General features: G+C 47.8%; 1 protein-coding gene across 1 annotated transcript in view; it reads left to right on the top strand.

The window, feature by feature from the left end:
* The window catches only part of si:dkey-22o22.2 (neural-cadherin), an 83,189-nt gene that overhangs the window by 37,886 nt on the left and 18,014 nt on the right, over positions 1-27,289 (top strand). Inside the window, exons 8-18 of the mRNA XM_058648281.1 lie at positions 276-448; positions 528-696; positions 777-947; positions 3,172-3,344; positions 4,471-4,638; positions 5,172-5,421; positions 7,547-7,674; positions 7,759-7,945; positions 10,475-10,618; positions 20,133-20,416; positions 26,645-27,274. Of these exons, the coding sequence (XP_058504264.1) occupies positions 276-448; positions 528-696; positions 777-947; positions 3,172-3,344; positions 4,471-4,638; positions 5,172-5,421; positions 7,547-7,674; positions 7,759-7,945; positions 10,475-10,618; positions 20,133-20,416; positions 26,645-27,274 (2,477 nt within the window). The remainder of the gene's footprint in view (positions 1-275; positions 449-527; positions 697-776; positions 948-3,171; positions 3,345-4,470; positions 4,639-5,171; positions 5,422-7,546; positions 7,675-7,758; positions 7,946-10,474; positions 10,619-20,132; positions 20,417-26,644; positions 27,275-27,289) is intronic.

Below are 27,289 nucleotides of genomic sequence, written 5' to 3'. Positions count from 1 at the left end.
GGTTGTGAGCACAGAAAAAGATGCTTGTTTTAGAATAATAATGTGTGTGTGTGTGTTTGGAGACACACACACACACATACAACATAGGAGTTGTACGTGTTTGAAAGAATTGAGGTAAAAAGACTGACTATTACAAAACATGATTTTTGTTCTTAAAAGCAAAATATTATCGCTTTTATTGAGACAGTAGGAGTAAGGGCTGGTTCTCAGCAGCAGGGGGCGCTCACAGTCTCAGCAGCAGGGGGCGCTCACAGTCTGGGATTGTTTGTTTGTAGGAATCATCACGCTGCGGCGCAGTCCCCCCCCCAGGCTGCGGGGACTTCAGTACGTCCTCAACATCACTGCCACAGACGACAACGCGTCCGGTGGACCGCACCCACTTAGCAGCTCCGCCCACGTCGTTGTGGGAATCAACGACATCAACAACAACAAACCAGTTTTCCAGGAGGTGAGTGAAAGCGCTTGTGTCTGATCCTCGTCTTCACGTCATCGCAGAAACTCTCAAACATGTCCCGCTCTGGTCTCAGTGTCACAACTACAGTCTGAACGCCGCCGTCTTAGAGAACCGGCCGCCGGGGACGTTCGTGCTGCGCGTCCACGCCCACGACGCCGACACGGGCGTCAACGGCGATGTCAGATATGGAATCATGCACCGAGACGGCGTCTCCTCGGCTTTTGACATCGATCCGGACTCAGGTGAGTTCCACAGTTGCACGACAACTCGTACAGATGCTCGCTGTGGGCTGACAGTTGCCATGGTAACCTGTGTTTGTTAGGCGTGATCACCACGGCGGTCAGCTTTGACCGGGAGCGTCAGCGGGAGTTCACTCTGTCAGTGACGGCAACGGATCAGGCCGACGAGCCACTGATCGGAATCTGTCAGGTCACCGTGGCGATCGCCGACGTCAACGACAACGAGCCCAAGTTTGAGAACAGTCGCTACCAGTGTGAGTACAAGTACTGCGAAAATTACTACTATTACAACAACCAGTGTGAGTACAAGTACTCTGTAAAATACTACTACTACTACTACAACCAGTGCAAGTACATGTACTGCGGAAAATACTACTAGTACAACAACCAGTGTGAGAACAAGTACTCCAAAAAATACTACTACAGCCAGTGTGAGTACAAGTACTGCGAAAAATACTACTATTACAACAACCAGTGTGAGTACAAGAACTCCGAAAAATAATACTACTACTACTACAACCAGTGTGAGTACAAGTACTGCGAAAAATACTACTACTTCTACTACAACCAGTGTGAGTACAAGTAGTGCAAAAAATACTACAACTACTACTACAACCAGTGTGAGTACAAGTGGTTCAATTCAATTCAATTCAATGTTATTTGTATAGCACCAAATCATAACATACATGATCTCAGGTCTGTACATAGACAACATCAAGGAGAGCAGAGAAACACAACAGTTCACACAATGAGCAAACACTAGGCATCAGTGGAGAGAAAAAACTCCCTCTTAACAGAAGAAGAAATCTCTGACAGAACCAGGCTCAGAGATGTGCAGCATCTGCCTCGACCGGTTGGGGTGAAAGGAAAATGGGGGACAGAGGAGAGGTGGGGGACAGAAAGGGGGGGAGAGAAAGGACAAGAGGGAGATGAGGCAGAGACAGAAGAGAGAGAGAGACCAGGAGCAGATACACAACAACTGTATCAAGTTACAAGTTTATACAGTAAATGATATCGACTTTTAATTATAGCACAATAATAATGGTGATGATATGTATGATATGGATAGCCTCGAAAACTGGATCTGGATCCTGCAACCTGCAAGATGAGAATACAGAGAGAGAGAGGGGGAAGGAAGGAAAGACACAAACTAGGGAGGGAAAGAGACAAGGTTAATGACATATAAAAAGTCATATTCATACCCTGAGTGTGAGAGAGTGAATGTGCGTGCACCACAGGAAAATCACCCAGCATTTTGTGACCTAAGTGGTCTGTTAGGGTGATAAGGTAAGACTAGGTCTTTCAGGTATGAAGGGGCCTGACCATTAAGTGCTTTGTACGTGAGGAGGAGGATTTTAAATTGAGTTCTAAACTGTGGGTGGAGCCAGTGTAGAGAAGCTAACACTGGAGTTATATGGTCTCTCTTTCTAGTTCCTGTCAGAACTCGTGCTGCAGCATTTTGAATGAACTGAAGGGTTCTAACAGACTTGTTGGAACATCCTGATAATAAGGAGTTACAGTAATCTAATCTAGATGTAACAAAAGCATGAACTAGTTTTTCAGCATCCTGTAAAGACAGAATGTTTCTAATTTTCATAATGTTCCACAGGTGGAAGAAGGCTGTTCTGGAAATGAGTTTTATGTGTGAATCAAATGACATTTCCTGGTCAAAAGTAACTCCAAGGTTCCTCACAGTGGAACTGGAAGCCATGGTGATGTCATCTAAAGTGACAATGTGATCAGAAAGTTTTTCTCTGAGGTGTTTAGGGCCGAGTATAAAAGTTTAAAAGTAGAAAGTTACAGGTCATCCAGGACTTAATGTCTCTGAGACATTCCTGGAGTTAAACAACCTGATTTATTTCATCCGGCCTCATTGATAAATATAGCTGTGTGTCATCTGCATAACAATGAAAGTGTATGTTGTGCTTCCTAATAATGTTCCCTAGAGGAAGCATATATAAGGTCAAAAGTATAGGCCCAAGCACTGAGCCTTGTGGAACTCCACAATTAACTGTTGTTTGTAGTGAGGCTTTATCATTAACATGAACAAACTGGAATCTATCATATAAGTATGATTTAAACCAGCAGAGGGCAGCACCTGTGATACCAAGAGTCTGCTCCAATCTCTGCAGTAGAATATTATGATCAATGGTGTCAAATGCAGCACTAAGATCTAACAGGACAAGTAAAGAAACTAGATCATTATCTGAAGCCAAGAGAAGATCGTTACTAACTTTAACTAGTGCTGTTTCTGTGCTATGGTTTAATCTAAAACCTGACTGAAAATCTTCAAACAGGCCATTAATGCGCAAATATTCACATCATAGATTAGCAAAATATCTGGGTCAAGGGTCGCTTTTTTGAGAAGGGGTTTAACAACTGCTATTTTAAACATTTGGGGCACATATCCAGTTAATAAAGTGGTGGTAGTAGTAGTATTATGATGGTGTGTGTGTCTCTTGTGTCTCGTTGTCTCAGACTTCCTGCGTGAGGACACTCCTGTAGGAACTAGTTTCCTTCGAGCGGCCGCTCACGATGACGACCAGGGAAGTAACGCGGTCATCACATACTCACTGACCAATCAGAGCCCAGAGTATCTGCACATCAACCCGAGCACAGGCTGGATCTATGTTAACCAAGCCATATCACAGGTCACGCACACACACACACACACACACACACACACACATACACACATACACATCACAGGTCTCACACACACACACACACACACACACACACACACACATACACACATACACATCACAGGTCTCACACACACACACACATACACATCACAGGTCTCACACACACACACACACACACATACACATCACAGGTCTCACACACACACACACGTATCACAGGTCACACACACACACATATCACAGGTCACACACACACACACACACACACATATCACAGGTCACACACACACACACCACAGTCTCACACACACATACACATCACAGGTCTCACACACACACACATCACAGGTCTCACACACACACACATCACAGGTCTCACACACACACACACACACACACATATCACAGGTCACACACACACACACACATATCACAGGTCACACACATCACAGGTCACACGCACACATACACACACGCACACATACACACATATCACAGGTCACACACGCACACACATACACACACGCACACATACACACACACACACACACGCACACACATACACACACGCACACATACAACACCCACACACATTACAGGTCACACACATATATATCACAGGTCACCCACACACACAGGTCACACACACACACACAGGTCACACACGCACACACAAACATATCACAGGTCACGCACACACACACACACACATACACACCAAACACAAACTTTACTAAAATGTAATTTCTCGACAAAAATGTCTTTATTTTACAAAATTATTTTCCCAAATCTTATTTATTTTATAACATGTATATAACATTCTTTGTCTGTGGTGTCTGTGGTGTCCACTGTCTGTGGTGTCCTCTGTCTGTGGTGTCCACTGTCTGTGGTGTCCACTGTCTGTGGTGTCCACTGTCTGTGGTGTCCACTGTCTGTGGTGTCTGTGGTGTCCACTGTCTGTGGTGTCCTCTGTCTGTGGTGTCCACTGTCTGTGGTGTCCACTGTCTGTGGTGTCTGTGGTGTCCACTGTCTGTGGTGTCCTCTGTCTGTGGTGTCTGTGGTGTCCTCTGTCTGTGGTGTCCACTGTCTGTGGTGTCTGTGGTGTCCTCTGTCTGTGGTGTCCCTGCAGACGTCCAGGATCAGTCAGCAGATTGTGGCGTCAGATGGAGGAAACCGCAGCAGCTCCGTGGATCTGACCGTCATCATCACCAATGTTCACAACCAGCCGCCACAGTGGGAGGAGCTTGAGTATTGGGTCACTGTCCCCGAAAACACCGTCCGAGACGCTAAGATTGTGGTGAGTGACGTCGTGTAAATCTGACTGAAGACTGTCAAACACTGAAGTGACAAAATAAGTGAGTTCAGTTTCAAACACAAGTCGGTCATTTTGTGTCTGAGCTGCAAAAACAAAATGGCTGCCAGCAGGGACACAAGTAAAAAACAGATTTTAGTCACTTAACAAAAAACTCTTGTCATGAAATCTACGTCACTTTAAGTCTCTGATCTCACTGTTAGACTGACTTTGTAAACCACTCTCTGTCCCACACCAAACCTCATAGAGAAAATCAGTGATTTTAGCTGCGGGGACACAGGAGCTGCTGGTCTAATGCTGCCTCGTGTGGTCACTTTGTGACACTGAGGTAAATGTGAGCGAACAATTTTTAATGCCGAATTGACAAAATAAGACATTGGAACTTAGTGATGGAGGCAGCAGTGGATCAACAACTCCTGTGTGTGTGATGTTAAATTCACTGATTTTCTCGATGAGGTTTGGTTTGGGAGAGTGAGTGGTTTACAAACTTCCACTTCCATCATCACTTCCTCCTTCAGACCGTCAAGGCCACGTCGCCGCTCGGTGACCCTCGTGTGACTTATAACCTGGAGGAGGGTCAGGTCCCGGAGACCAACATGCCGGTGCGGTTCTACATCAAACCCAACCGAGCCAACGGCTCCGCCTCCATCCTGGTGGCCGAGAACCTGGACTTTGAGACGATCGGGTTCTTCACGCTGAGAGTGAGAGTGCAGAACATGGCTGCGGTTCCTCTGGCCTCGTTCACCAGTGTCTACATCAATGTGACGGGTGAGAAGTCACATGACTGCACTTACTTACCTAAACTGAAATATCACTGATTGTAAACAACATTTTGCCCAGTTTATTAAAAAAATATTTTATTTTCATAAAAATGTCCAATGTAAACCCTGATGTAAACTCTGGTGTAAACTCTGGTGTAAACTCTGGCGTAAACCCTGACGTAAACCCTGACGTAAACTCTGACGTAAACTCTGGTGTAAACCCTGGCGTAAACCCTGGCGTAAACTCTGGCTTAACCCTGATGTAAACCCTGACGTAAACTCTGGTGTAAACTCTGGCTTAAACCCTGACGTAAACCCTGATGTAAACTCTGACGGAAACTCTGACGTAAACTCTGGCGTAAACCCTGGCGTAAACTCTGGCGTAAACCCTGGTGTAAACCCTGGTGTAAACCCTGGCGTAAACTCTGGTGTAAACCCTGATGTAAACCCTTACGTAAACCCTAACGTAAACTCTGGTGTAAACTCTGGTGTAAACTCTGGCGTAAACCCTGACGTAAACCCTGATGTAAACTCTGGCGTAAACCCTGCCGTAAACTCTGGTGTAAACCCTGGTGTAAACTCTGGTGTAAACCCTGGCGTAAACTCTTTCGTAAACTCTGGCGTGAACTCTGCCGTGAACCCTGGTGTAAACCCTGGTGTAAACTCTGGCGTAAACCCTGGCGTAAACTCTGGCATAAACCCGGGCGTAAACCCTGGTGTAAACTCTGGCGTAAACTCTGGCCTAAACTCTGGTGTAAACCCTGGTGTAAACTCTGGTGTAAACCCTGGCGTAAACCCTGGCGTAAACTCTGGCGTAAACTCTTTCGTAAACTCTGGCGTGAACTCTGGCGTAAACTCTGGCGTGAACTCTGGCGTGAACTCTGGCGTGAACCCTGGCGTGAACTCTGCCGTGAACCCTGGTGTAAACCCTGGTGTAAACTCTGGCGTAAACCCTTGCGTAAACTCTGGCGTAAACCCTGATGTAAACCCTGACGTAAACTCTGGTGTAAACTCTGGCGTAAACCCTGACGTAAACCCTGATGTAAACTCTGACATAAACTCTGGTGTAAACCCTGGCGTAAACTCTGACGTGAACTCTGCCGTGAACCCTGGTGTAAACCCTGGTGTAAACTCTGGCGTAAACTCTGGCGTAAACTCTGGCGTAAACTCTGGCGTAAACCCTGGCGTAAACTCTGGCGTAAACCCTGACGTAAACCCTGATGTAAACTCTGGCGTAAACCCTGGCGTAAACTCTGGCGTAAACTCTGGCGTAAACTCTGGCGTAAACCCTGGCGTAAACCCTGGCGTAAACTCTGGTGAAAACCCTGATGGAAACTCTGGCGTAAACCCTGATGTAAACCCTGACATAAACTCTGGCGTAAACTCTGGCGTAAACCCTGGCGTAAACTCTGGCGTAAACCCTGATGTAAACCCTGACGTAAACTCTGGTGTAAACTCTGGCGTAAACCCTGACGTAAACCCTGATGTAAACTCTGACATAAACTCTGGTGTAAACCCTGGCGTAAACTCTGACGTGAACTCTGCCGTGAACCCTGGTGTAAACCCTGGTGTAAACTCTGGCGTAAACTCTGGCGTAAACTCTGGCGTAAACTCTGGCGTAAACCCTGGCGTAAACCCTGGCGTAAACTCTGGCGTAAACCCTGGCGTAAACTCTGGCGTAAACCCTGACGTAAACCCTGATGTAAACTCTGGCGTAAACCCTGGCGTAAACTCTGGCGTAAACTCTGGCGTAAACCCTGGCGTAAACCCTGGCGTAAACTCTGGCGAAAACCCTGATGGAAACTCTGGCGTAAACCCTGATGTAAACCCTGACGTAAACTCTGGCGTAAACTCTGGCGTAAACCCTGGCGTAAACTCTGGCGTAAACTCTGGCGTAAACTCTGGCGTAAACCCTGGTGTAAACCCTGGTGTAAACTCTGGCGTAAACTCTGGTATAAACTTTGGTGTAAACCCTGGTGTAAACCCTGGTGTAAACCCTGGTGTAAACCCTGGTGTAAACTCTGGTGTAAACCCACTACCTTTTCTTTGTGTCCTGTTTATTTCTTTGATCACATTTCGTGATTTCCTGCAACAAGAAATCACTACTCTCGTTTTCTTTGATGTTTCTTCAGACGTGAACGACAACGTACCTTTCTTCCTGTCGTCCACCTACGAGGCCACGGTTCCCGAGGGCGCAGAGATCGGCACGTCGGTGGCTCAGGTTTCGGCCATAGACCTGGACTCTGGTCTTCACGGGAGGGTGAGGAACATCTACACCTCCTCCTCTTCTTCTTCTTCTTCTTCTCCTCCGTCAGCTTCTTCATGTCCTCACGTTCCTCCTCAGATCCTCTACTCCATCCTGAAGGACGAGAGCGGAGACTCCGAGCTCTTTGGCATCGACTCTCTCAGCGGAGTCATCGTCACTCACACCTCCTTCGACCGCGAGCAGAAATCCTCGTATCTGATCGAGGTTCAGTCACAGGACGGGTCAGAGTCAGCAAGACCAGGTCAACAAGGTCAACCCAACACTGGTAACAACACACACACAACAAACACGCACACACACACCCAACACAAACACACACACACACACACACACACACACACACACACATAGAGACACGACACACACACACACACAGAAGTTCAGTGTGTTTGTCGTCCTCTCCTCCTCAGACACACACAGTAGTTCACTGTGTTTGTCGTCCTCTCCTCCTCAGACACAAACAGTAGTTCAGTGTGTTTGTCGTCTTCTCCTCCTCAGACACACACAGTAGTTCAGTGTGTTTGTCGTCCTCTCCTCCTTAGACACACACACACAGTAGTTCAGCGTGTTTGTCGTCCTCTCCTCCTCAGACACACACACACACACACACACAAACACAGTAGTTCAGCGTGTTTGTCGTCCTCTCCTCCTCAGACACACACACACACACACACACACAAACACAGTAGTTCAGTGTGTTTGTCGTCCTCTCCTCCTCAGACACACACACACACACACAGTAGTTCAGTGCATTTGTCGTCCTCTCCTCCTCAGACACACACACACACAGTAGTTCAGTGTGTTTGTCTCCCTCTCCTCCTCAGACACACACACACACACACACAGTAGTTCAGTGCATTTGTCGTCCTCTCCTCCTCAGACACACACACACACAGACACACAGTAGTTCAGTGTGTTTGTCGTCCTCTCCTCCTCAGACACACACAGAAGTTCAGTGTGTTTGTTGTCCTCTCCTCCTCAGACACACACACACACACACACAGTAGTTCAGTGCATTTGTCGTCCTCTCCTCCTCAGACACACACACACACAGACACACAGTAGTTCAGTGTGTTTGTCGTCCTCTCCTCCTCAGACACACACAGAAGTTCAGTGTGTTTGTCGTCCTCTCCTCCTCAGACACACACAGTAGTTCAGTGTGTTTGTCGTCCTCTCCTCCTCAGACACACACAGTAGTTCAGTGTGTTTGTCGTCTTCTCCTCCTCAGACACACACAGTAGTTCAGTGTGTTTGTCGTCCTCTCCTCCTCAGACACACACACACAGTAGTTCAGCGTGTTTGTCGTCCTCTCCTCCTCAGACACACACACACACACACACACACAAACACAGTAGTTCAGCGTGTTTGTCGTCCTCTCCTCCTCAGACACACACACACACACACACACACAAACACAGTAGTTCAGTGTGTTTGTCGTCCTCTCCTCCTCAGACACACACACACACACACAGTAGTTCAGTGCATTTGTCGTCCTCTCCTCCTCAGACACACACACACACAGTAGTTCAGTGTGTTTGTCTCCCTCTCCTCCTCAGACACACACACACACACACACAGTAGTTCAGTGCATTTGTCGTCCTCTCCTCCTCAGACACACACACACACAGACACACAGTAGTTCAGTGTGTTTGTCGTCCTCTCCTCCTCAGACACACACAGAAGTTCAGTGTGTTTGTTGTCCTCTCCTCCTCAGACACACACACACACACACACACAGTAGTTCAGTGTGTTTGTCGTCCTCTCCTCCTCAGACACACACACACACAGTAGTTCAGTGTGTTTGTCGTCCTCTCCTCCTCAGACACACACACACACACAAACACAGTAGTTCAGTGTGTTTGTCGTCCTCTCCTCCTCAGACACACACAGTAGTTCAGTGTGTTTGTCGTCCTCTCTCCTCAGACACACACACACACAGTAGTTCAGTGTGTTTGTCGTCCTCTCCTCCTCAGACACACACACACACACACACAGTAGTTGCCGGGGCGGCATGGTGGCACAGTGGTTAGTAGTGGTGGTTAGCACTGTTGCCTCACAGCAAGAAGGTGCTGGGTTCAATTCCTGGTCTGGGACCTTTCTGTGTGGAGTTTGCATGTTCTCCCCATGTCTGCGTGGGTTTCCCCTGGGCTCTCCAGTTTCCTCCCACCATCAAAAAAAACATGTTAGAATGTTAGTTACATTCATTCGGTCAGGTTGGTCCCTTGTGGCGGCGCGCTCAGTCGCAGCGGCTCTCTGATTAACCCTCCATCTGACCCCGACATCTCGTTGTACAATACCAGTATGATGACAATAAAGTTGCTTTCCTTTCCTAGTTCAGTGCGTTTGTCGTCCTCTCCTCCTCAGACACACACACACACACACACAGTAGTTCAGTGCGTTTGTCGTCCTCTCCTCCTCAGACACACACACACACACAGTAGTTCAGTGCGTTTGTCGTCCTCTCCTCCTCAGACACACACACACACACAGTAGTTCAGTGCGTTTGTCGTCCTCTCCTCCTCAGACACACACACACAGTAGTTCATTGTGTTTGTTGTCCTCTCCTCCTCAGACACACACACAGTAGTTCAGTGTGTTTGTCGTCCTCTCCTCCTCAGACACACACAGTAGTTCAGTGTGTTTGTCGTCCTCTCCTCCTCAGACACACACAGTAGTTCAGTGTGTTTGTCGTCCTCTCCTCCTCAGACACACACAGTAGTTCAGTGTGTTTGTCGTCCTCTCCTCCTCAGACACACACAGTAGTTCAGTGTGTTTGTCGTACTCTCCTCCTCAGACACGTCGTACGTCAGGATCTTGGTCACGGACGTTAATGACAATGCGCCGGCGTTCGCTCGTCCCGTGTACGAGGTGAGCGTGGAGGAGAACGAGGAGGTCGGCTTCATCCTCATCACCGTCACCGCCAACGACCACGATGAAGGTGATTTTGTTATTTTTATTATTACATATATTATTTACATGTATTTATTTATTTTCTTTAACTCTCTTTGTTCCTCGTTACTACCAAATACAATCAGAGGAAGAAGAGTTGGTATTATGGTCTGTATTTATATAACTGCTTTACACTACAGTTTTCACTTCACTCTCTGTCTCAATTCAATTCAAATTCTTAAAGGTCTTTATTGGCATGGTAACGTACATCTTACATTGTCAAAGCATCATTCACTCTTAATGTCTCTCTCTCTCTCTCTCTCTCTCTCTCTCTGAGTGAATGTTGGGAGTGGGCGTGGCTGAGAGCGTGGTCAGGGTGAGTGATTTTCTAACTTTTCTGACTTTTTCTATCCTCTTCTTTTTGCTGCTTGGTGGTTTTTTGTTGACATTTAATTTTTCTTTTGTGATCACTGATTTTGAGTTGTCTATAGTTTATAGTTTTAGAGTTATTTGTGTTTGACGGTAGCTGCCGCCGGCGCTGCAGCAGTCCTGCAGGTAAATGGCAGCACCTGTGGTCTCCGGGCTGGAGAAGCTGACTCGCCGACATGCCGTTAGACTGTGTCCGGATGTCAGCGTGTCAGTGGAGGCGTGTGGCCTGGCTGTGGGCGCAGTCGTGGGCTACAGCAGAGTTAAAGTCCGCCTCAAGGATGAACAGTGCTGTCGTCATTTTTTGGGACAGCACTGACAAAGTGAATGAACTGGTTGAGAGCAGTGTGGTGGTGGAAGGATCTCTGGTGCAGGTGTTGCCTCTGGTAACACCTGCTAAAAAGATTATTATTTGAAACGCACCGCCGTTTTTGAGTAACGAGTCTCTGATGAAGGAACTGTCGCGGCACAGGAAACTCGTGTCCGTGATAAAGATGATTCCGCTGGGCTGTAAATCTGCTCTCCTGAAGCACGTCGTGTCTTTCAGGAGACAGGTTTTCATGATACTCAAGGACAACAGATCCGAGTTAAATCTGGCGCTGATGTTCAGAGTAGATGATTATGATTACACAGTTCACGTCACGTCAGACTCGCTCAAATGTTTCGGTTGCGGGGCAGAGGGGCACTTGGTCCACTCATGCCCAAGAAGAGCAGGTGACCGCCGGCCTGACGCTGCTGCCGCTGCCGCTGCAGCGGAGCCGACGGTCAGAGCCGACGGTCAGAGCCGACGGTCCCCGCGCAACACACACACACACCACAGACACAGACACACACACCTGAGACACACACAACTGAGACACAGACACCGCACACACACACCACAGACACACACGGAGGTACAGAGTGATGCAGCAAACACACAGACAGGGGAAAGCCCTGATGGACAGAGTGTCCAGACTGAGTCCTCTGCTGTCAGAGGACAGACCGTGACCAGAGTGGCAGAGGCTGCTCTGGACCATAATGATGATATTATTGATGATTCAATGGGTGAAATGATGAAATGTTCAATCAAACGGAAAAACACTGAAACCAAAGTAACCACCATGTCAAAAGATAATTCACAGGTGTCCTCTGAGGGGTCAGAGGACAACACACAGGAAGACACACTGGGTGACACATTGGAGGACACACTGGGTGATACATTAGAGGACACACAGGAAGACACACTGGGAGACACACAGAGCACACAGGGTGATGAGGAGGCCGGGGAGATACACAGTGATTACTCCTTCTCTCGTGTCACACAAAAGGAGAGAAGGGAGTGAACATTGAGGAGTTCTTCCCTGATCTGCGTCTCTTCAGTCAGTCAGTGAGGTCTCTGATGAGGAACAAAGGAGACCTTGGTCAACCTGCTTTTATTGAAACAGAGATCTTTCGGCTGAAGAAAATTTTAACAAAGGTTCGACTCCAGCTAGAGAAGGAAAACGATGGATGAGTGTGTTTATTTTCTCTTTCTTTAGTTTGGTGAGTGTGTTTTTGTTTGTTTGCAGCTCTTTTTTAATCATGTGTGACATCAAACTGGGCTCTTTAAACATTAACGGTGCTCGTCAGGACACAAAGAGAGCTGCACTTTTTAATTTGATCCAAACTAAACAACTGAATGTCACTTTTATTCAGGAGACACACAGCACCTCTGACATTGATGTGACTGGAGAAGGGAGTGGAATGGGGAGCTGGTTTTCCAGCTGGTCGTTCCAGGCCGACTTTTAAAAGTGACTGCTCAGTTTGAGAAGATGAAACTGGTTTTTATAAATGTATATGCTCCAGTTATTGCTCTGGAGAGACTAGTTTTTATAGACACATTGAACCAAACACTTCACAAGTGTTGCAGTGAGGAGTTTTTGTTTTTAGCTGGTGATTTGAACTGCACAGAGAACCCTGTCTTAGACAGGAACCACGGGGAACCTCAAACTGCTTCAAAAAACGCCATCAGCAAAATGATTGAAACCTTTGATTTGATTTGAAAATCTTTAATGTCCCCGAAGGGCAATTTGGTTTACAGCAAAAGTTCAACACAGTAGAGCTCACATAGCACACACATACACAATAAATACATATAAATACATATAGTCATCACAGATAACAGTACTGTACATCCTTCCCAACAGGTTCGCCTACAGCGTATTAAGGAATCTAACGGCAGACGGGACAAAGGATTTTAAATATCTGTTTGATTTGGCCTGACAAGGGAATGTGTACCTCCTCTTAGATGGGAGGAGTCGAAACTCTGCATGAAGAGGGTGAAGAGGGTTTGCCAGAATGGCCCTTGCCCTCTGAATGGCTCTGACCTGATAAACATTATCAAGGTCATTCAAGTTAATGCCAATTGTTTTTTGGCAGAGTTTGACCACATTCTTCATCTTATTCTTATTTGATATGCTGAGGTTCCCAAACCAACAAATCATTGCAAAAGTTAAGATAGACTCAATAAAAGATGAGTAAAACAATTTAAGAAACTTCTTATCAACGTTAAAAGACCTCAGTTTCCTTAAATAAAACAACCTCTGATTTACTTTCCTGCAGATGGCATCTGAGTTGCTCTCAAAAGACAGTTTATCATCCAGGATGGTGCCTAGATACTTATAATGGTTGACTGTGTCCACAGCTGTGCCTTTAACAAAGGTTTGGGCTGTGACAGGTGGATTCTTACGGAAATCAATTTTCATGTCTTTCGTTTTTGACACATTAAGTTGCAGATAAGAATCATCACACCATCTAACAAAATGGTCCAGAACCGGTCCGTGGCCCGCCTCATGGTCCTGCAGGAGGCTGACAATCACGGAGTCATCAGCAAATTTAATTATGTGCCTAGACTCAAACGTGCTCTTACAATCATTAGTGTACAACATAAACAGCAGAGGTGACAAGAAAAAAAAAATCAGCAAAACATAGACGTATGTGTGTTTTCCTGCCTTCCAGGTGCCTGACAATTAAATTCAATAGTGTCGCCACAGCATCCTCCACCCCTTTCCTGGGTTGGTAGGCGAATTGAAGGGGATCAATCACGGTCTGCGTCATAGCAAGCAAGCTCTTTTTTACTATACGCTCAAAACTCTTCATCACCACTGAGGTGAGGGCCACAGGACGATAATCATTTAATGTCTTAGGTGATGGTACCTTTGCCACGGGAACAATAGTGGATTCTTTCCATAATGTGGGAACTTTATTTAATGACAAGGACCACTGGAAAATGTATGTAAAGATTTCACTTAAGAATGGGGCACAGCATTTAAGTAGTCGGCCACTTATTCCATCTGGCCCATAACTTTTCCTTGGGTTAGTCTTTCCAAAATTGCTCCACACACTGATTTCATCTATCTGAATCCCACTGCTTACTGGAACTTCCCTGAATTTAGACAATTCTCCAGAGAAGTCAATTGAATCAAATCTCAAATAAAACTGATTTAATTCTTCTGCCAGGGTGGAGTCAGATTTGTCACTGTTAGATACTCTTTTCTTCTTGTCCTGGATCCTGAACCTTGTCCTTGTACTGCATTTTGGCCAATTTGATTTCCCTTTTCACCAATTTTTGGGCTTCTTTTTGTTCAGATATATCTCCTTGATAGTAAGCTATTTTTTTCTTATTAATAGAATTCTTGAGGGATTTGCTGACCCAGGGCTTATTATTAGGATACAGTGTGATTGTCTTTCTTGGGATTATCATCTCTTCGCAGAAGGTAATATAATTTACCACAGTGTCAGTCAATTCATCTAAATTAGTACATGAGTCTTTAAAAACATCCCAGTTCGTATTATGCAAACAGCCATTCAGTTCCCGAATAGCGCTCTCTGTCCATAGAGCGACCTCTTTGCGCTCAACTTTCCCCTTCTTGAGGGCCGGCTGGTAGACCGGAGCAAGCAAGACACAGCTGTGGTCAGAAGAGCCAAGTGGAGCCAGTGGGAAGGATTTGTAAGCTCCCTTTATAGTGCCGTAGCACAAGTCCAGTATTTTACCATGTCACGTTGGACATTTTACATACTGGTGCAAATGACCAAGATGCTGTTTCAGACTACAAGTGTTAAAATCACCAAGGATAAAATGTGGGGCATCAGGGCATTTATTTTGCAATTGGTGCACAAGTTTAGCAATAGTGGACGCTGCTTCTGCCGTATCAGCTCTGGGATGTATATAAACCACTGTCAGGAACACCTGTGGGATTTCCCTTGGCAGATAAAATGGGCGCAGTGAGACTGATAAGAGTTCGATGTGGGGACTGCATATGGATTCTCTTATTTTGACAGACTTACACCAACGAGGATTGACGTACAAGCACACGCCCCCTCCCAATGATTTGCCGGTGATTTGTGCGTCACGATCAAGCCGGTAAGGCTGACCAAAACCATCAATGTCAAAATCTTGAGTCGGATCATAATCCTTCAGCCAGGTCTCGGTTAAAGCGATCACACAGGCATCCCTGTACTCCGAGATATGCTTCACATTCGCTTGAAGCTCGTCCACCTTATTTCTCAGAGACTGCGCGTTGCCGAGGATAATTGAAGGGAGCGGCAAGCGGCGGAGTCCCAGTCTCCGCAGCCGCTGACGCACACCTCCTCTCCGGCCACGCCTCCTCACCCGAGCCGCAGTCCACCGCCGAGGGCCTCCGGGTCTCCGAGAAGCCGCATGCCCCGCCGCCACCGATGCCAGCCGGTCCGAACGGGAGCCTCCAGCCCAATTCCTCCGGATCTCCGGCGGGATGCCATCAGGTGAAATCACTGCCCCTGAGTTGCTGCAGTGAATAAGGAAGTCACGGCTGTATCGGAGCCTGTCAGGTCGGTTGCTCTGTTGGACGCTTATAGCACTCCCAAGAGCGACCAAGTTCAGGAAAAAAACACTCACTAAATCCATGATGACACAGGTAAAACCACAGTTAAAAAACAGTAAGTTCCCACAATCACTCCCACACACTCTTGCTGTGTGTCGCCATGACCAGCGCCACCTCTGAGTTGTGTGATGTGTGGAGATGTTTCCACAGGAGCCAGCGTCAGTACACCTGGCTTCACTCTAGAGGCAACACACTGTCTTTAGCTAGACTTGATAGGTTTTATTGTTACGAGCATCATTTTAATGTTTTTAAGAGCAGTGCGATCAGCCCTGTCGGGTTCTCCGATCACTCCCTGGTGCAGTGTGTGGTTTTTATAAAGAATGTGAAATGTAGAAGTGCGTACTGGCACTTTAACACCACACTGCTGACTGATAATGGTTTTAAAGAGACACTCAGATATTTTTGGTTTCATTTCAGACGGACTAAGTCCGAGTACAGTTCTCTGCAGCAGTGGTGGGACGTGGGGAAGGTTCAGATCAAACAGCTTTGCTTGCAGTACACTCTCAGTGTCACTAGAGACATGACCAGGTCTATGAGAGATCTGGAGAGAGAAGTGGTGGAACTGCAAAACCAAGCGGACTCCACAGGAGATCGAGAACATATTGAAGTTCTCAAAGTCAAACGCTCAGCTCTGTCCGACCTGCTGGGTTTTCACGCCCATGGGGCTCTGGTTCGGTCACGCTTCCAGAACGTCGCTGAGATGGATGCTCCTTCTCATTTTTTCTTTGGGTTGGAGCGGAAGAGCGGACAGAAGAGACTAATGCACTCACTGAGGTCTGACAGTGGACTACTACTGCAGGAGGACGCAGACATTCGGCAGTGTGCTGTGGGTTTTTATCACAAACTTTACACAGCAGGGCTTCGGGAGGAACCAGAGGTGGCGCTGTCATTCCTGAAGGGCTGCTGCAAGTGACCGAGGACCACAGAGCGGCTCTCGAGGCACAACTTTCCGCCCAGGAGCTACAGGAGGCGCTACAGACTCTGCAGAGTGGGAAAGCTCCCGGCATAGACGGTCTCCCTGCGGAGTTCTATAGAGCCTTCTGGACGGTCATGGGGACGATCTTCTGTGTGTCCTGCAGGACAGTCAGAACAAGGGACGGCTGCCCCTGAGCTGTAGGAGGGCTGTCCTCACCCTCCTCCCAAAGAAAGGAGACCTTCAGGAACTTAAGAACTGGCGTCCTGTGTCTCTGCTGTGTACCGACTATAAACTGCTCTCTAAGGTGCTGGCCATGAGACTCAGGAAGGTGATGGACCAGGTCATTCATGTGGACCAGACCTACTGTGTGCCTGGCAGGTTGATATCTGACAACATTACTCTGATTCGGGACATTTTGGACCTCTCTAGTTCATTAGGCTCAGAGTTTGGTCTGATTTCTTTAGATCAAGAAAAAGCTTTTGACAGAGTTGAGCACCATTACCTGTGGCAGACGCTGCAGGCTTTTGGCTTCAGCTCAGGTTTCATAGCTAAGATCAGGGTCTTGTACAGTGACATTGAGAGTGTGCTGAAAGTCAATGGTCGATTAAGCGCTCCTTTTAAGGTTCAGAGAGGTGTTAGACAGGGCTGCTCAATGTCGGGCATGCTCTACTCTCTGGCCCTGGAGCCTTTTCTCCACAAGCTGAGGTCTCGTCTGTCTGGTCTGTCCTTTCCCGGCTGTGAGGGCTGTTTTAAACTGTCAGCATACGCTGATGACGTCATTCTGGCTGTGAGGACTCAGGATGACATAGATGGTCTCACCCAAACTGCCGCTGACTTCGGGAAACTCTCCTCCTCCAGAATTAACTGGGAGAAAAGTGAAGCTGTGGCAGTGGGGGAGGGGCTAGGGAAGAAGCTGGTTTTACCCGGGGGCTTAGTGTGGAGAAGGGGAGGACTAAGGTACCTTGGTGTCCATCTTGGAGATGCAGCCTCCACCTCCCACAACTGGGACCTTTTTATCGAACATGTTGAAGGTCGTCTTAAGAGGTGGAGATGGATTTTACCCAAGGTGTCCTTCATCTTCCTTCCGTCCTTCCTTCCCTCATCATTAACGACCTTGTGTCCTCCATGTTGTGGCACCGGCTGATGTGTCTGGACCCGCCAGAGAGGCTGCTGTCCAGGGTGCAGGCCGCTATGGTGGACTTCTTCTGGGACCGTCTGCACTGGGTCCCCCAGAGCGTCCTCTTTCTCCCCAAAGAGGAGGGGGGCCACGGACTTGTACATCTGGCCAGCAGGAGAGCAGCGTTCAGACTCCAACACATCCGGCGCTTTTTAACTGGACCCTCGGACTTGGTCTGGAGGCTGGTGGCTCGCGCCATACTGGAGCGGTGTGGTGGACCGGGTCTGGCAGACTCTCTGTTTTTAATGGATTTACGTGGACTTAACTTGGATAATTTCCCCACCTTTTATAGAGGACTTTGTGTGGGGACTCTTCTGTAAGGAAAGAGGGCGCTGCGACTCTCTTTTCTGGCTCCTAAAAGAACCAGTGACTCACGGGACACGGCTCCACTGCGTCGCAGGACCGTCCCTACTCCGGAAACTGCGCGATGCCAGGGTCCTGACCCTGGGCCGTGTAGTTCAGGTGTGTGGACCTCGCCTGGACAATGCTGCTGCTCTGGCCCAGTGTCTGGGGACCAGGTCAGTCAGGGTGAGTGATCTTCTGCTAAAAGACTGGAAACAGCAGCTCACTGATTCTGAACTGACTCTTTTAACGAACTATTGTGACGGCTCAGCTCAGCCTGATCCCACAGACTCCTTCCCCGACATGAAAATTACTCCTGTTTTTGAAAGTGACTCTGGATTTTATTTGAAAGTGAATGATTTTATTGATTATGGTTTGTGGAACATGACGGGAAAGACAATGTATTACTTGGTTTTAAAAGCATTACTGCAGAGCAAGTAAAAAATGTAAAGGATAACATGCTCTGAGCAAATAAAGGAGACTTAAAAATCAAAAATCTCTGTCTCTCTGTCTGTCTCTCTCTCTCTCTCTCTCTCTCTCTCTCTGTCTCTCTCTCTCTCTGTCTGTCTCTCTGTCTCTCTCTCGTGTTTTTGTAAATCTTCTTCAGCCTGAATCAGACTGTTGTGACTCAGCGATAAATGAACATCACTGAAGGCTCAAGTGATGGATGTTGACTCTTATTCTGAAAAAACAAATTTTTGTGTCTGTGTGTGTGTGCGTGTGTGTATGTGTGTGTGTGATAAGTTATGGCACAGTTTGACAGATGTTGTGTGTCAGCTGACCCTTTGTTTACACACACACACACACACACACACACACACTGTCACACACACACACAGCCCAGAGGCAGGTCAGTGTGAGTTCTGCATCCATGGAGACTTTAAGACTTTAAGAGACAAAAACACGACGACCTTCATCACCACACTGCTGTGTGTGTGTGTGTGTGTTTGTGTGTGTATTCCTGTGTGTGTTACCTCTTTAGGACCTTCTCTATCAGGACCAGCAGTTCTCATGGGGACCAAAACCTGGTCCCCATGAGACAGAAGTTTAGGACTAAGATTTGAATTGTGGTTAAGGTTAAGGCTAAGGTTAGGGTAAGGGACTGTAACAGGGATTAAGTTACATGAGTGTGACAAAACTAACGACACGTGTGATGCTATGGTTTTGTTCTTGAATGAGATGTCGCTTACGCACCTGATCAAAAACCCTCACTGTGTCTTTAGAGATTACTGACAGATAATATTTAAATGTTTAGTTATGCTAACAGGGAGCAGCAGTGGAAATCTCCTGCACGCTCTATGTTAAAGGAATGAAGGATAGAGGTACGAAGCTGTGAGCGGGTCATCTATAGAGCTGCTGCTTTAATACACACACACACACAGTGAGTGTGTGTGAGTGTGGGTGTGTGTTAGAGAAAGACAGAGTCAGCATCTCAAAACCTCCCCAGGACACACAGGATGAGATGCTATAGTTAGTAATATACTGTAGGTAGTAAAGTGAACAATAATGCATGTGCACTAATGTGACTAACAACCTAGCATTCTATGACACACACACACACACACACTCAGTGTGTTTACATTCATGTTAAAAGTCAGATTTTAGAATAAGACAAAAATTCCCTTTTCTTAAAGTCATGTAAATGTTAGTCAGACTAAACTCCAGCTCGTCTTAGTCAGATAGTCTGATTACTCTTGCGTGTCAACACAGTCAGACTGTCTCACATACACAAATACAGCGCCACCTAAAGTCCAACTTTGAATGTAAACACTCTGAGGGACAAACCCACTGACCGTCCTCGTCTCACCGTCACGTCCAGGTGCTAACGCCAAGCTGCGTTACCAGATCACGTCGGGGAACAGCGCGGGCAGCTTCGACGTGGAGCCAGAGGTGGGGACCGTGTACGTGGCTCAGCCGCTCGACTACGAGGCGGAGCGGCGCTACGAGCTGAGGCTCGTTGCATCCGACGGGAAGTGGGAGAACGAGACGCTGCTGGTGGTTCAGGTGGTGAATCGCAACGACGAGGCGCCGCTCTTCAGTCAGACCGAGTACCACGCCACCGTGAGCGAGGAGCTGACACAGCTGCCCGTCTTCATCCTGCAGGTCAGTCACTCCTTTAGATTCCATGGTTCTCAAACTGTGGTTCCTGAGCTTCCTCTGAATCAGAAATACTGTTTTACTGAAAACCAGAGAAACAAATAACAAAATCATGGAGGACCAGTGGAGGAACGTTTGTGTGGATTGAACCTGTGCTTTTAGGTGATTTTAAGAAAAACTGCAAGTCATATGAAAATGAAAACAACACACAGGGTTAGACAACAACCACAGCGACATGTTTGTGTAGAAACTGTGTGTGGAGGTTGGAAACTGCAGGAGAAGAGTTTAGTCATTATTCTCATGGACCTCAGCAGAGTGTGCCACTCTTACGGCACAATACACACTCATTATAAAATCTGAACACGTCCAAGAAAATGTACAAAACTTAAACACAGACGTTGCTCATCACAGCAATGTCTGTGTTTTCTCTGCGACACTAGTGACTTGTAAAGCAGTTGTTTTGGGTGAAAATGAATGATTAGTTGAGATGAGTTGACGGAATGGTTCAGTCTTTCAGTCACTGAACTGAAATACCAGTGAACGTGGTCACGAACGTGCTGTCTCTGAATCCACCAGACTCCTCTGTTCAACAGATGAACGCATGTTCTCTTTCATAATATTTCGTTCAATGTTTCACTATGGGATGCACGCCCCTGCTGCAGCCCTTAGAAGCAACAATCTCATTATGCCAATCCTGATTGGCTGTCCGTCCGCCTCAGGTAGTCCCACCTACCATAAATACCATATGCGGACGGCACCACGTCATTCAAACACCTCTTCTCACTCATTTAGCTTCTTTCCCAGGGCGCTAAATAGCCTTGGATGTGGCGGCACCGGGGGCTAGCGTCAGCTGGGGCTCCCAGCTTGACCTGGCCGTGGCTCCCCAACTTGAGGAAGATGTCCTAGACTTGGACTGTGGGGATGATGTCACCTCGGAAATCCTCATATCAGAGGATGAAGACAAGGAGGACATATTCATCCCTCCGGCCTGAGCTTCACAGCCCACGGCCTCTGTCGCCTCCGTTGCACGCCAGCTTCTCCCTTACCCAGCTCGAGCATGTTTACACACATGCTCGACGTGTGTAAACGCGCTGCTGCCCGGCTGGCTATCCCCTGGCCCGTTGTCGTTGCTGAGACCACCAGATCCCGCTACGAGGGGAAGAAATTGACCTTGGCCAAGAGTGCGACGAAGCAACTTCTTCCCTTCTTCCCAGAGCTGCTGGATGAGGTCACGCACTCGTGGAGAGCCTGTCTTTACAGCAGCAGGAGCCCAAGTCCTGGAGCCTCCTCCCTCGTGTTGTGAAGCCTGGGTCTGCTCTGTATGCCTCCGATGGAGCCACTCGTTGCAGCGCACCTTCACCCACGACTGTCAGTGGGCCTCCCGGAGCCCCAGCCTGCCGTCCAAATCTGACCATTTCCAGTCAGCCCTGACTAAAAAGGCTTATAAAGCTCCTTCTCCACCTGCGCAGCACAAAACCTTTGGGAGCTACCACCATAGTGAGACATCGAACAAAATATTATGAAAGAGAACTGTAGGTTATTAGCATAACCCCGGTTCTCTGAGTAATATGAGTGAGATGTCTAACCAGACAACCCTTCTTGCTTGGGCGAGTGAGAAGAGGCGCTTATCTTGAATGACGCGGTGCCGTCCGCATACGGTATTTATGGTAGGTGGGTCTACCTGAGGCGGACGGACACGTTCACCAGCCAATCAGGTTTGGCATAATGAGATTGTTGCTTCTGAGGGCTGCAGCAGGGGCGTGCATCCCACTCATATTACTCAGAGAACCGGGGTTATGTTAATCACCTAACGTTTTCAGGATTTTTAAGTCTTTTTAACTTTGATCCACAGTTGGACTTTGTTGCTTTGACGTCACGCTCATGACTCTTCAGTGACGATGCTCTCTGACCAATCAGAGGCCGGCAGTCTGTTGACGTCACATTTTAGCATCGGCTCAGCTGAACCTCGTCAGAGCAGGAAGTAAAAAAAAGGTTCTATCTCTGATGTAGACAAGAAACAACTGTGCTGAGGCGAGCCAGAGGAAAAACCAACCTGTACTGCACATCCATCTGGTCCACATGAAACCAACATAAGATCATTTCAAAGTTTTAATTATATGAACATCATGTGATATACAGTAGAAGGAGTGTCAGAGGTTCAGCCTCCACACAGGAAGTGGAAAGTGGACGTATTTGATGCTGCTGTTGGTCACAGCTGGCTCTGCACACTCACAGTGATGTGAGAATAAATCAATGTGTGTGTGTGTGTTCAAGGTTCAAGGTTCAAGGTTTTTATTTGCCATTTGTGCTTAAACAGACAGTCCAGGCACATTGGAAATCTTGTGCGGGTTCTACGAGTCAGTTGTAGGAAACATAAACACACTTAAGTATAAATATAAATATAAAAGTATAAAAGTAGACCTCAAATTAAAGTCTATACAGAGTGTAAAGTAATAATAAAAAAATGTAGAAGATGTGGAAAAATAAAAATTAAGAAATAATAATAATAATAATAATAAATAATGATCCTCTCCGCAGTCTTTATGACTCTCTGCAGGGCCTTCCTCTCTGCCTGTGTGGTGTTCCCGTACCAGACAGTGATGCCTGCGGTGAGGATGCTCTCTATCAGTTCTCTGTAGGCCAGGGTGAGAGGGCGGTGGTTCAGTCCAGCTTTCCTGAGCAGCCTGATGAAGTACATTCTTTGCTGGGCTTGTTTCACTGTGGCTGTGGTGTTACAAGCCCAGCTCAGGTCAGATGTTACCTGCAGTCCCAGGAACCTGTAGCTGTCTGTCCTCTCCACCTCAGTCCCGCTAATGAATAGAGGCTGTAGAGGGGGGGGTTTCTTCCTGAAGTCCAGGATTAATTCCCTGGTCTTGTCTGTGTTGAGGAGGAGGTCGTTCTCCTCTCCGTAGACAATGATGTTGTTGACCAGGGCCATTTATCCTGACTCGTCTCCCCCCTTGATGAGCCCCAGGATGGTGGTGTCATCAGCGTATTTAATGATGATGGAGCTGTCCTGGGTGGAGACATGTGTGTACAGGGTGAAGAGTTTGGGGCTGAGGCAGCAGCCCTGTGGTGATCCAGTGCTGACTCTGATTTCAGCAGACACCCGTCCTCCCATCTTCACCGCCTGGGGCCTTTCGGTCAGAAAGTCCAGGATCCAGTTGCAGGTGGGAGTAGGGACTCCAAGGTCTGCCAGCTTTACACTCAGTCTGCCTGGGTGGATGGTGTTAAATGCAGAGCTGTAGTCCAGGAAGAGCATCCTGGCATACGTTCTGCTGCTCTCCAGGTGTTGCAGGGTGTGGTGAAGAGCTAATGCTACTGCGTCGTCCACTGATCAGTTGGGGCGGTAGGCGAACTAAAGGGGGTCCACAGTGTCTGGAACCATGTTGTTGATGTGGGTGAGGACTAATTTTTCCAGGCACTTCATGGCGACTGGTGTGAGTGCCACTGGCCTGAAGTCATTTAGGGTGGGTGTGTCTGGTCTTTTAGGGACTGGTATGATGGTGGAGGTTTTGAAGATACGGGGGACTACAGCCTGAGATAGTGATGTGTTGAAGATATCGGTATACACACCGGCCAGTTGTTCTCCACAGCCTTCAGTACTCTGGGAGGCACTCCGTCGGGTCCCACAGCTTTGTGGGGGTTCACCTTCTTCAGAGCCTTCAGGACCTGTGTGTGTGTCACCTGGAAGGCAGTGTCCGTGGGGTCACAGGGGGTTTTTGAGGGTGAGTCTGTGTTCAGCCTGTCGAACCTCGCATAGAAGTTGTTCAGGCTGTCTGGGAGCGTGACGTCCCGGGGGTCTTTGGTTGTTGTGGTCCTCTTGTAGTTAGTGACAGACTGGATTCCCTGCCACATGCTGTGTGTGTTGTGGTTGTGGTAGTAGCCTTTAAGCTTTTGGGAGTGAGCCCTCTTTGCTGCTCTGATGGACTTCTGCAGCTCGTAGCGGGCTCTCTTATACTCCCCGTGGTCTCCTGACTTGAAGGCCTCCCGCCTCTTCCTTATATTCCGCCGTACGTCCCCATTAAACCAGGGTTTTTGGTTGGGGAACATACGCACAGTCCTGGGGGGTGCGCAGATGGTCGTGCACCAGCTGATGTAATCACTAACGGTCATTGTGTATTCATGGATGTCGTCAGTGGCCTCTTTGAACATGCTCCAGTCTGTGGCCTCTAAGCAGCCCTGCAGGCTAGCTTGTGCACTATCAGTCCAGGTGTTAATAGTTCTGACTGTGACTGGGCTTGACTTGAGCCTTTTGTTATAAACCGGTTTGAGCCGGATAGCCAGGTGATCAGACTTTCCAAAGTGGGGTTGTGGTTCAGCAGAAAAGGCATTTTTGATGTTGCTGTAGCAGTGATCCAGTATGTTGTTTTCCCTGGTGGGAAAGTTCACAAACTGATGCAGTTTAGGCATAGTTTTCCGGAGATTACAGTGGTTGAAATCTCCCAAGATAATAACAGCAGCATCAGGATATGTGTCTTCATGCCCACTGATCATGTCATGTAGCTCCTTAAGTGCAGCCTCCTCTTAGTCTTAGTCTCAAAGTGAGATATTCCACATTTTCAGAGCAGGATCTCGAGATGATCTTACTGTCAGTACACCAGGATTGTTTGACGAGGGCAGCCGTACCTCCTCCGCGAATCTTGCCGCTCTCTGAACCGGGCGCTGCGGTCCTCTCTGAAGACGGTGTAGCCGTCTGGTGTTACTGCCTCGTCTGGTGTTTTCTCCCCCAGCCATGTTTCGCAGAAACACAGTATGGAGCAATCCTGTATGACCTTCTCTGTGGAGATCCTGGCATGAAGTTCGTCCATTTTATTTGCCAGCGACTGGGCGTTAGCAAATAGTATGATGGGGAGGGTTAGCCTGCCGTTGCTAACCAAGCGCCGTAGCTCCAGTCCGGAGCATGTTAGCTCCGGGTAGGACTCCAGCATGTTCGGATCGAAAAGTCCGAAATTGCTGCGGTCTCTCAGCTGTAGTAAGATCGCCCGATTGTAGACACTCTTTGCAGTGTGTGCCTTAACTCGGCATAAAAAAGTGGCAAGTATAAATAAGAAAAGAAACGACTGGACTCGGAGAGCTCCGCGACGTCGCACACTGGGGAGCGCCATCCTGACGCTCACCAAGTCCTAGACCCAGACCTGGTTCTCCTCACCTGCTGGAATCGATTTGCCGTGCTCTCACTTCCTCTCTAATGCTTTTCCACAGGGTTTTATTGGCCCCTCCCCCTGAACCTGTTCATACAGTTCAGCAGAGAGTGAACACATGCTGAACACACGCTGAACACACACTGAACATTCACTGAACACACGCTGAACACACACTGAACACATGCTGAACACACGCTGAACACACGCTGAACACACACTGAACACACACTGAACATTCACTGAACACACGCTGAACACACACTGAACACACGCTAAACACACACTGAACATTCACTGAACACACACTGAACACACGCTGAACACACGCTGAACACACACTGAACACATGCTGAAAATCCAATTTATTTTTAGTAATATATTTTGGCTTCACCTCCTCGGTGGTGCCGCGGCATCAGGAAAGAGGAGGAAACATCAAAGGTAAACAAAGCCCTCAGGTGAGAAGAGAGGAGACGACACAGTCAAAGAGAGAGAGAGCGAGACAAGAGGGAGAGAGACAACAAAAAGCCTTTTCACTATTTTGATAAGAAAAAACAAGACAACAACCGCCATTCTTTTTAAGGGTAACATGAGTTGTGTGTTCACTGAGAACCTAGAGCGCCCTCTGTGTCAGAGTCAAAACATGACAGCCAACAGAGACACAAGGACCAACAGATTTAGACAAAAGACTCAGTTCATAAAATCTATGACAGTTTAAGTCTTTATCTCACTGTGAGACACACGTTTGTAAACCACTCACTCACAGGACACAGGAGCTGCTGGTCCTCTGCTGCCTCGTGTGGTCACTGTGTGTCACTTAATGTTGAATGATGGATTTCAAAAGCCGCAGTGACAAAATTAGACATTAGAACTTAGTTATGAGGCAGCAGTGGATCAACAACTCCTGTGCGTGTGATGTTAAAATCACTGGTTTTCTCTATGAGGTTTGGTGCGGGAGAGTGAGTGTTTTACAAACTTCAGTTTCCTGTTGTAAAGTCAGTCTCACAGTGAGATAAAGACGTGATCATGTGACGTTGACATCATAAGTGTTTAGCTTTGCTTTGACTGAACTGCTGTAATAACTCCTCAGGTTTCAGCTACAGATCCTGATCAAGAGGCCGATCAAACTGCCGTTCGTTACTCGTTCCATGGTCAGGGAGCTGGTGGTGAGTTCACCATTGATGAACACACCGGAAGAATCTATGCCCAACGACGTCTGGACCGCGAGGAGCGTCTGGCCTGGAGGTTCCTGGTCCTGGCCACGGATGAAGAGGGCGGCGGACTCACGGGATTCGCAGACGTGCTGTTAGAAGTACGAGATGTCAATGACAACGCGCCCTTCTTCCCTTGTCCAGCTCTGGAAGTGGACGGATGTTTTGTTGGCCAAGTGCCTGAAAACTCGCCAGCCGACACCTCCGTCATGGAGATGCGAGCCATGGATCTGGACGACCCCAACGAGGACAGAAACACTGCGCTGACGTACAGCATTGTCAAGAACATTCGCAACGACATCAACCTCAACCTCTTCTCCATCAACGCCACCACAGGAACTATCTACACGGTTCTGCGTTACTTGGACCGGGAGGTGGAGGACCGCTATCTGGTGGTGGTGGAGGCCAGAGATGGAGGGGGACTGACGGGGACAGGAACAGCCACCATCATGGTTTCAGACATCAACGATCACCCACCCGTCTTCTCTCAGCGGGTCTACACTGCTCAGGTGAGTTTACCTGTC

The sequence above is a fragment of the Solea solea genome, chromosome 13 (assembly GCF_958295425.1).
Source record: "Solea solea chromosome 13, fSolSol10.1, whole genome shotgun sequence".
Classification (NCBI taxonomy): Eukaryota; Metazoa; Chordata; class Actinopteri; order Pleuronectiformes; family Soleidae; genus Solea; species Solea solea.
Note: the sequence above shows the minus strand (reverse complement) of the source record. Positions and strands in the feature narration are given on the sequence as shown.